General features: G+C 39.2%; 1 protein-coding gene across 1 annotated transcript; it reads left to right on the forward strand.

Moving 5' to 3' along the window:
* Positions 1-200: 200 nt before the first annotated feature.
* ak4 (adenylate kinase 4) lies at positions 201-10,180 on the forward strand. The gene is given in 9 exon segments (XM_034701182.1): positions 201-715; positions 718-789; positions 1,787-1,849; positions 1,852-1,878; positions 1,881-1,904; positions 5,066-5,235; positions 8,227-8,345; positions 9,999-10,046; positions 10,048-10,180. Coding segments are annotated over 9 exon segments (666 nt in total). The 5' UTR covers positions 201-648; the 3' UTR covers positions 10,124-10,180.
* The last annotated feature ends 1,381 nt before the right edge of the window (positions 10,181-11,561 follow it).

An 11,561-nucleotide genomic window follows, 5' to 3' on the forward strand; every position in this document is an offset into this window, starting at 1 on the left:
ATTTGGAGAGGGATATCTGATCAAGAGCAAAAATCTGTGAAGTTGGATCCCAACTTTAAATTTACAACCTGGAAAAAATATTTGGCAGATGTTTGTGATCTTTTTTTTATCTCGTAAAACAATATAGACGGGTACATAAACACTGAGCAGACTATTTCTGTTGTACAGCACTTGCACATAAAAACTACAGTATCCAGTTACACCGCAAGTTCATGCGAGTCAGTCATCCGCATTTTTCTAGATGATGTGCGCAGAAAAATAGGGCGTTGTGGGCGACTCCCTCATTCATTCGCAGAGACAAACCTCTGTCCTTTACAGACGTAGACGAGCGTAATGTATTCATAAAGGAGTCGAAAGGGGGGAAAGAGGAAGAAGAAGGCGTTTTGATTCTAGCAGAGAAAAAACAGAGAAGGAGATATCCAACGTGCGCAGAGAGAGAGCTCTGCGTAAAGACACACAGACGCTAAAATTTTACACTGGCAACACGAGTTAAAAGCCTTCCAGGCGTTGGACTGTTTGATAGCTAATCTGGAGTTTAATTGAAGGGGAAATTTAATTTGTTTTCCTCGAGCTCAAACAGGAAAAGAAACTCTCGTGCATCCTAGAGGTTCTTTTTTATAGTGATAGGAGCCCGTGTTTGAGGAAGACATGGCCAAGTTATTCCGAGCTGCTATCATGGGTCCACCAGGATCAGGGAAAGGAACGATATCCAAGAGGATGCGCAAAGCTTTGTTCTGCAATACCTGTCCAGCGGCCACTTTTTACGGGAGAGCATAGCTGCAAATACAGGTAGGATAGCTAAATCTGTCCATAGACAAGCTACTGTAGCCTGAATGTCAATACAGGAAGAGCTATGCAGTCTGCAAAGGAGAACTTGATCCAACGCGGTTTTTTTTCTTTTCTGCATGCGTGGAGTTCTCTGTTTTTCTTCCCTTTTATATCAACGCAACTCTTAACAAATGTAATCATGGCAGAATAATGAAGTTAAGTTTGCAGGATGAAACGAAATGTATGCATTTTCTTAAACAGCGACCTTTTCTAGAAGCTAATCTAACAGGAAACCTTGATCATCTTAACCTTTTACTTATTTGTTCCTTTTCAAATGTAAGATTTAAGCTGTAGATGTGTCCAATTTAACAATAAATCAGTGTTATACTAGTTTAAAGCCCCCCTTTCAAGTTTTTTTTTTGACTTCACTCCCCCAAACTTACACACAATTCATTCGTCCCTATTGTTGCTGCCAACTGGATTTAATTTACCTCCTGGCATGATGTGCCAAACCTTGTATGCTGATAATAAAGCTGGAGTATAGTGCTGAGGGCTTAAACCAGCAACATGTGGGCTGGGGTGTCATTACTGAACTGTTTCAGTAAGGTGGTGGCTCTCTGGAAAGGGTCAATATGCTTCTTCAAACAAGTTTCAGGATTTAGACATGTGTGCGTTGTGTGTTTGATAGACTCAATGATTTGGCAGAAATATTAAATGAATTATTCATAATAAAGAGTACCCCGTTTAATATCAATGCAAATGCTTGGAGATGTTACAGGCAGAATGGTTTCAGTTGGAACCTTCAACATTCTCCTCACGTGACCCTGAAGTCATGTCATGTCAAGTCCTTATTTATCAAGCACATTAAAAAAACACAGTTGACAAAGATGTTACCCGGCAAGTTTTTGTTTATGATGATTGAATGTATGCAACCTGCCCTGTCTTGTTTCTGAATTTCCTGGCATGAATCAGAAACATGCAAAATGTCATGATCTTTACCTGTGTGTTGTGTACTCAGAGGCAGGTGTGCTGGTGAGGAGCTATGTAGACAGAAGCCTGCTGGTACCGGACCAGGTGATGACCAACTGATGCTGCCCAGACTGGAAAGCTTAGTGGCCACAGCTGGCTGCTGGATGGTATAAAAGAATAATCTTTGTTCAGCATGAGTGCATTGTCTGTGTGCTTTGTGTGGCATTGTACACCAGCCTTGTTTTCTCTATCCCACAGCAGCATCTCTCCTTTGTATTGATCATTTGTAGTGGGGGAAACATGATCTTCATAAATCAGCGTCAAGGCTTGTTGTGGGAACTGTCTGGACAGCCCTTGAATCTGATTGGACAGCCGGGTGCCACCCTCTAAATACACAATCTGATAGCCATCTTAGAGACAGAGCCATCAGGAAGGCATTACTCCTTTTTTTTTTACACCTCTGCTATTCCAGAGGCATCCAACCCCCTTAAGGACAACATGACTCTTGAAGTCGAAACAGAGGAGTAGCCTAGGTTAGTGGAAAAGTACTCTCTACATTATCCTACAGCTGTATGCAATTAGCAGGTCTGTGCATGCTCACAATTCTTACTCAACCTAAAGTAGTCTTAAAGATTGAAATGAGAGGCCACAGTTGCCAGTTATATGTACGTCGCTTTGGATAAAAGCGTCTGCTAAATGACATTGTAACATTGTAACATTGTAACATATGTAACTATAGCTGTCAGTATCAGGAGGTCGCACAAGTTCTCTCTTTTGGAAATTTCACATTCAGTCCCAAGCTTGTACTCAGTGACCTTTGTTTATCTTTATATATCTTGAATTATCACATATATCAAGTCAAACAAAACAGCATTTAATAGGACAGTTTTATTTGACATCATACTTCAAATTGTTCACATTTAAAATGAGGATTAGTACTGGCTTTAAGAGAGTCATTATATCCAATCTGCAAATGTCTTTCTGTCTTTTCTTTTTTAAAAGATGTTATCTAGGTACATGTTGTCACAGACATCTTTTGGAAGTTAAAATTATCTCCTATCCTCAGGAGAGATGCCAAACATTGATGAAGCAAACTGGATGGTACACTGAAACATGTCCACTAAACAGATCATTTTTGTTTAGCGAGTGAACAGGGCACCCACACCAAGGTTACGCACACACAAACAGACACGTACACACACCAAACACAGACATGGAAAGACACGTGGGTGCATTTGTCTCAGTTCATCATGTTTGTCTTATGACCTACTGATAGGCTTAGTTATTAGTATCCAGAGAATAGTGATTAGCATGGCATTCCTGCACTGACTCGACTCATATCCTATCAAAATAAACTGAACTGTAATTTCTTCCAATTCTCCCACTCTCTTTTCCTCTCCATATAACCTTTGATTGGTGCCTTCCCGTCACTTATTTGTCAGAAGCATGACTCTCCGGTTAGAGAGATTCAGCAGCTCTTTAGTGTCAAAACAAAGGAACATACAGAGTGGTTGCCAGTTTCCACTCCCACCCAGAGGGAGCGATAAACAGAAGAAGAGGCCAAATGCTAGTATACCAAAGCAACAATACTGTGTGTGGTTTGAAATAGACATACATGCTAAAAACAACCTATAAGGCTGCATGTGAAGACCCTTTATCTTCATAGTTAAGTATACTTAAACAAGGCACTAGATATCTACCATTCAGCTAGTGCTGCGCCGTGAGACACTCAACCTCTGACCTTCCTATAGATTCAAGAAAGAGGGAAAGCTAGGGGATGTTTTTAAACCGCCCTCTTACATACTACCATGAATTTAGTATGTAGTATGTACTGAATACTGCATACTGTGTTTGAAGGTAGTATGTAGTATGTCTGTTCTGTTGGATCTGTTTAAAGTATGCTGGATTAGGCTTTGCTGGTTTATGGTTTTGGAAAGCAGAAGTAAACAACAAACAGCTTCTGTAGCATCCACTTGTGATTTTAAAAAGTTAAGCTATGGTTTATATTGAATTCAACAATTTGCACTGAAATGAAAAGTTACCTGTGAGATGGTGTCACCTCTGCAATGACTAGAAGTGACCAGATTCACCTGCATTTATTTGCATTACTTCACTGTAAATGTAACGAACCGTTAAAAGTCTGGTCCACACTAAAACATAGTAGGTGGCGGTGGTAATGCACCTAAAACTGAGTGCCAGCCATCATAAACACATAAAGAAGAAGTAGAAAGTTAGCGCTGGGAAACAGTACACAAGGGAGGTCTGCTGCATCCCGAATCAGAACGACATCCGGGTAGTTTTGGCATACAGCAGATTTCGCTCTCGTTCGCATACTACAAACTGGATTTTGGCCAAATCAGTATGAACTGCTAGTGAAGTAGCTTCAAAACAGCCTAGATCATCAGTGCAATCCAACACAGTTATAATGTAGAAGTCTCTGTGATGTAGGGGAGTAACTGGTTTAAAACAAATTTGGCTTAGACATTCATTGTCCCCTGAGGATGCACGTTACTCTCTTAGGGGTGCATTTCTTGACTATTTCTTCACTGACATTAGGTCAAGATATCTTTAGGTGCATGCCCTCTCTCTCTCTCTCTCTTCTCTCCCCACACGTCCCATCTCTCTTCAGCTGAACTATCAAATAAAGATATAGGCTGGGGCACCGGTTTGGCCTTGTGGCTAAGTTGTGTTCCCCATATACGGAGGCTGTTGTCCTTAAGCAGGCAGCCCAGGTTCGATTCCAACCTGTGGCCCCTTTCCTGCATGTCACTCCCCACTCTCTCCCGGTTTCCTGCTCTATCTACTGTCCTGTCCTCTCAAAAAAAAAAAAAGTATTAAAAAAAAAAAAAGGTAATTATATAAATAAAATAAAGTCTAAATAATGATCTAAAAAAAAAAGCTCCATAATGTCTGAGTGCAGCCTCACAGTGCTGCTAGCGTGACTGTGGACTTTTGTCTTGTGATAACTGAGGGTGGTTCATCAAGGGCATGTCACTGGGTGTATTGTTTTTTCAGTAAGTTAATTCACACGTGCATAATCATGTTATTATACCACAGCCAACGATCATCTCACTGGGAAACTAGAAACAGCTTGAGTCCAAGTTTACTTGCTGTCAGCTAGCAAACATTCACAGAGGAAAGACATAACCTAGATAAGTCTGTGAAACGGCTTATTGTTCATGAATTTATATATTTGTCATCATCAGAGCTTGAATTATGCAGTCTTTAATGTAGTTGATTTAAAAAAAAAAGGTAATTTATTCAGGTTTTATACAGAAGCTGCTCCAGAGGTGAACGTATCTCACACATTTCTCTGTCGTCTTTCCAGGTTTCCCCGGACTCTCTCAGGCCCAGGCTCTGAACAATCTGTATCAGCTCGACCTGGTCATCAGCCTCAACATCCCCTTTGAGACGCTGAAGGACAGGCTGGTGACCGCTATGTATTCCAGGCAGCAGGGGAGAGTCTACAACATGGGCTTCAACCCACCAAAAGTGAAGGTTTGATATCTTTAATGCAGTTACAGATATGAAAACACTACTACAGTTTTGTGCATTTAGCGTCTTCTACACAGACTTTGTGTCTGTGTGTTTTGAAGAAAGGAGGGTTTTAATGTCAGGGTGGAAGCTCAACAAAATAGAGGGATTGGAACCATGAATATTTTCACCCACTACCCTGCCCTCCTACATGACAACAACAACCCTCCCACTGCTTGTTGGTTCCCTTCAAGAGTCTCTTGTTGTCACACTGACTATTTAGTATTATAATCTTGACTTAATTCTACCTTCTTCATGCAACTCTTTTCAAAATCTTGCAGAGTGCTGTTCAGAGCAGATAAGAGATACAACAAACTTCCCAGTGCATTAAGAGTAAACTTCAAACAGAAATATTTAGATGACCTATATTCAGCCTGAGACAACCCGGACCTAGGGGTTTAAGATTTTCTAAAAAGTCCTTATAAACTGTTTTGGATGAACATGGACGGTTAGTTATGAGAATTTCTAGCACTGATTATCTTTTTCATTGCATTTTTTTTATTCTAGAAACATTTCTGGTTGAATTTTTAAAAATAGGAGGTTAAATAGTTAGTTTTCTCAAAGTAAAGTACACTACCAGTCAAAGTTTGGACACCCTTCTCATTCAAGGGTTTGTATTTATTTTAATTATTGTAAACACTGTAGATTAATACCAAAGACATCAAAATTATGAAAGAACATATATGGAATTATTTAACTCACAAAAAAGTGTTAAACAAACCAGAATATGTTTTATATTTTAGATTCTGTAAAGTAGCCCCCTTTTTCCTTCATGACAGCTTTGCACACTCTTGGTATCTCTCAGTCTGCTTCATGAAGTGGTCTCCTGGAATGGTTCTCTAACTAACATGAGCCTTGTCAAGAGTTCATTGTAGAATATCTTGCCTTCTTAATGTGTTTGAGACCATCAGTTGTGTTGTTCAGAGGTAGGGTTAGTACACAATGGATAGCCCTATTTGACTATCTGTTGTAATTCATATTACGGCCAAAACCAGATTATTTCATAGTTTTGATGTCTTCAGTATTAATCTACAATGGCGAAAATAATTAAAGTAAATAAAAACCATTGCATGACAAGGTGTGTCCAAACTTTTGACTGGTAGTTTAAGTCTTAGGAGAAGTTTTATTGAAACAACTTGCACTACCTTGTTTTGATTTTTGCGCCCCCAGTCGACAAAAGCGGTAATCTTTTCTGGAATGGAGACACACTTGAAATTCCTAAAGTGATATAAAACCCAGGTCTCTGGATGTTTTTGATTAATAAGAAAGACATGTTGCAGTTTATGTGTCTGTGAGGAAGAGGGCCAAATGAAGATAATGTTTCCACCCTTTTAAGATTCTGTTATTCTCTCCATCTGTTGGATTTACAAAGTTGACTTGTGTTTTTGCTCGTGTTTAGACACGCTCCATTAAAGTTTTTTTATGGTTCTCCCATCAATTTATTTATTTTTGTCTTTACTGGTTCCACTACAGTTTAGCTTACAAGAATAGCTCTGAACAAAATCTCCCTCTGCTCTCATTGAAGTGGTTAACTAAAAACTGGTGTCTAACGTTGCAGGAGAAAATGAAACATGCTCTCATGTGTGAGATTAAAAGTTGTGTCTTGTTTTGAAAGCAGATCCGGATCAGATCTGGTCACACTGAGAATATATAGCATAAACAGAATCATTCAGTCTTCTCACGGATCGTCTTGATTGCTTATGTAGGTCATACAAAGGCACAAGTATTTAATTAGGGCTGTTTCACAACCAATAAACTTGCAGCAGCTTTGCTGAAGAGGATGCTGATGAGAGCTTTGGAGCCCTCTGTGTGCAGAAACAGCATGGCGTGCCACTTCACCCTGAGGCCATGCACTGTTGACTTCAGTCTACATGGCATCTTCTTAGAAAACAAGTCCCATAAAATTTTGTTTGGGTACTTCCAGTTATTTCATTTTTCATTAACAATGAGCAGATTGTTTTGGGAATGCTGGAAAGATCAAAGTCCAAGTAGAGACAGTTTATCTCTATCACATTTCATGAAATGTCGTTTTCAGGAGCTGATATCATTACGTGTCAGGGGGATGTGATGAATCAGTATCTTCTTACAAATACTCACGATCCTTAATCGATGATTCACTGTCGTTTAAGATATCCAGCGACTAATAAAGAAGTTGAAGTTGTGACTGCGCTTTTACTTTAGAAACAAGTCATTTTTCTTTTGCTGCAAAGAGCAGACTTGTTGATTCTACTTTGATGCCCCTGTTTGACCATGCTCATGTTTTATACATGCATGCACCATCTCAATGCCTTCACTGTCTGGATACTGTTTACCATGGAGCAATGAGGTTCATTACAAATCTTAAGTCTAGAGCTCATCATTGCTCCTTCCCTGTATGCTTGAGTCGGCTGGCCTGCACTCAGACTAAACCACTGGCATGTCCTAATTTAGAAGGCAATTCTTAACCGCCTTCCCTCTTATTTGTGTCATTTTATTAATATGAAATATTCTGGAAGTTGCAGTCTTCGCTCTGTGACCCAGTCACAAGACTTTTTGCTTTCTGTCTCCAGAGTGCGTCTTTAAATGGGGAATAATCTGCTGCAGGAGGATTTGGGTCTGAGGGAGCCTATCTCTTTAAATGTTTTTAAAAGCAGACTGATGGAGTGGAGTGAGAATGCATCTGGTTGTAGATGCTTTGGTTGAGGGCTTTCTGTTATGTGATCCAGGATATGTTGACGTGTTGAAATTGTCATGTGTTATGTGTCCGTAACGATGTTGGAACTTAATGCTGCTGATCTTGGCCGAGACAGTCATGTAAAAGAGATTTTTTAATCAGAATGATGCTCTCCTCTCTCCGTTAAATAATTTAAAATAATAATAAAGTCTAATAAATATCAGCTACTCATGACATTAAATTGCACTCTGCTGTTGGACCCTTTCTGCATGCTTGACCTTGTGTTGCCTTGTGTCCCTCAGGGTAAGGATGACATCACCGGGGAGCCACTGATTCAGCATGATGATGACAAGCCAGAAGCCCTGATGGCCAGACTGAGACACTACAAAGATGTGGCTAAGCCTGTCATAGCTTTATACAAGTCAGTAAATGTCTCCCTCATGAGAGGGTTTATTTCCCATGGACAGCCAGCAGTGTGAAGGTTTCTTTGACAACTAATCTCTGTTAACAGATTCTATGTGAAATTGTAGATTCTGGAGACTGAGGCCTGGACTGTTCTGGTTTACTTAGGAGTGCAATAATATTTTTCAGATTTTCCACGTTCATAACACTTGTTCATAACAGTGAAACTTCTGTGTAGCTTACTACTTTAATTACAGTGAAACTGGGACTCCCTTGAAGAAGACAGGGTTAAGCTACTCTGAGGGGAAAGAATGAATGAAGAAATGACAGCGTTTATTTTGCAGACATATCTAAAAGTGCAAATTTGATTTGAATCAAGAGGCAGCCTCTTCAAAAATCGTGTCCACTTGACTTGACTCGGCTGGTTTAAGAAACTAAAGAATCCCCATTAACGTCCATGTTCAAATGGCCATTTTTACTGCAAAGTAAGCAAGTTTACAGCTTTGTACAAAAAACAAATTTCAGTTTAAATCATTTCTTCATTCATACACACTACACAGGGGTTGTATTCCTTATATAACTCGTCTGTTTTTAAGATATTGAGACTAAGAGTTATGCATAGTTTTGCATCATAAGGGAGTGGTTGAGTAAAGTGGCTTGAGGGCATGATGTGGCTGCTTGCCAGGAGCCTTAAGGGTTACCTTTACTTCGCCCATTTTACTGTTGCTAAGTTGACAAAAGTTAGTCAATCAATCAATCAATCTTTATTTGTATAGTGCCAAATCACAACAAATGTTACCTCAAGACTCTTTACAAATAGAACAGGTCTAGACTGTACTCTGTTATATTACTGACAAAGACCCAACATTAAGACAGGATAAGATCCAGTCCCATCTTACAGACAGGACTCAGTCTGATCTCATCTTAAACAACCATGAGCAGAGCACTTTGCAGCATTTAGCAAGTTACAGTGGCAAGGACAAATTTCCTTTAACAGGTAGAAACCCTGAGTTAGTCATTTCCAATATAGACCGCCATCGTTTGGCTTCCAAACTCTTCTTCAGAAAGCAATGGTGATGCCACTGAGACTACATCTGTGGTTTACAGAATCTATGAAATCGACCACCTATGCATGTTGTCACATGATATCTGATAGGGCTCTGAGATTTGTGTTGCGAATAAAAAAGCAATCAGAATGAACAGTGAGCAGTTTTGAATATTTCTAACAGTATCTTTGCATAGTACAGAAGTTAGGTTGTTTTACAGAATATTGAGAATTGGATCCTGAAAAGAAAAACATTCACTCAGAGAACTTCAGGCTGTTCCTCTCAATTCAGATTTATTCACCATGTTTGTATTCACATGGTGACTCCTGCAAGCCAAAACTATGATCAATGTCAATCCAGAGTGACATTTCAGCCACAGAAATCCTGATGTGTCAGAATGAATTGGGAAGGCTTGCATCTACTTGTAATTAAGGACCAGACTCTGCATAACTGTATCTGCTCATGCTGCTATAAACAACAGAGCTCAGTCGAAACTGTGAATTCAACCACCTTTACCTGAAGCCTGAACTTAGCCTATGTGGCCCTGTTCTGCAATTCAATCAATCAACCAATCATTCTGTGATTTCATCCTGGCCTTGTATTTCTGTTCTTCTTCCCTCACTCAGATCACAGGGAATACTGCACTCCTTTTCTGGTACAGAGACGGACCGGATTGGCCTTACAAAACTCTCTCCTCAGCACAAAGATGCACACACAGCCATCAGCTGCCTTCCAGACGCAGACCACCTGACACCACCTCTGAATGAAAGAGCACAGGGGAACATGAGGAGCAGCCGGAGGACGCGGGGGGTGAGGTTCTTGCTTCGTGCTGGCTTGGATGAAATGATGGATGGAGAAAAGGACACTGATCAAACTGTAGTCTCCAAACATGTTTTTGATTCAATCAAGTGTTGGTTGAGTGTGCGAATATTTCAAGAGCTTTATGATTGATTTGATTTCTCTGTCAGAGAAGGCCATATCAGGCTGGTGTTTCTCATTTTTACAGAAGCATTCACTGTCAATAATTCTTCACACTTCTGATTTTACTCCACTTAAATTACCCAATCAAGGAAAGGTCAAACTACAGCTTACAGCAACAAAAAGGGAAACTGAGAGAGAGGAAAGCCCTACATCTTTTATGGTGGCCCTGAAGGTCTGTAAAAGAACATTCACAACCACAGAAACAAAATCTACTGAATGCAAAAAATATTTTACAAAATGTAAAAAATTTATGACTTTTCTAAAAATGTTAAAAAAATATATGATAATATCAAATATTAAAAAAAAAACTTAAAATAACAAATTCTCACATATCTAATAAATAATAAAATAGATAATAAAAATTAAAAATTTCATGGAACAAAAGCCTTTTGAAAAATATTAATGAAATACATTTCCATTTTGTGATATATGTTTTCTGCATTGCACCCAATATTTACTTTTGGTGAGATATTTTGTGAATGAGTTTTTTTTGCATTCAGTAAGATGTTTTTTTTTAATGTTTCATGAAGTATTTCTATAGAGTGACCTCAGGACCACCATATTCTTGCCACTAGCAGCACATTCTCAACATGAGAAACCTATAATAAAAAAAGCAGTATACTCACAAATCCTACAAAAGCATAAAAAACACTTGAATGAAACAGACAGGATATCACCTAGTCTGTTATTATGATCGATTTAATTTACAATTATTTGCACCTTAAATTGGACCTTTACAACAATATGCTATGCTACACCATTTTTCAAGTTCAACTTCTGAATTAGCCTTCAAGCACTTCATGACATTGTGAAAGTGAGGAGTTTCAAAGTGATTAAAGACTGATCCACTGAGGGCAATACTGACGTTAGGCAATCAACCAAAAAATGAATCTTCAACAGGGATTATTCAGCTCAGTTTTCCAAGATGTTTGAATCCTGTGCAAGCCTTAAATTGCTGTATATAATGCCTAAAACATCAGCTGCTACATATGTTACCATTCTGCAGAACTAGTTTTTAAACCTTTAGCTTTATCAGCTCAGCATTTCTAGATGTATATCCATCAGATATGTAAGCAGGGTGCATATTTAGACTGCTTTTCTTTACTTATGTGCAGAACATGCTACAGAGTATTCCCTCCTCTGCACTGGAGAACATGCAGGAGAACATACTAGGCTGGTTTCTGGACTGTTTACAAGCAGACATGAGC

Source organism: Notolabrus celidotus, chromosome 2 (assembly GCF_009762535.1).
Source record: "Notolabrus celidotus isolate fNotCel1 chromosome 2, fNotCel1.pri, whole genome shotgun sequence".
Lineage (NCBI taxonomy): Eukaryota > Metazoa > Chordata > Actinopteri > Labriformes > Labridae > Notolabrus > Notolabrus celidotus.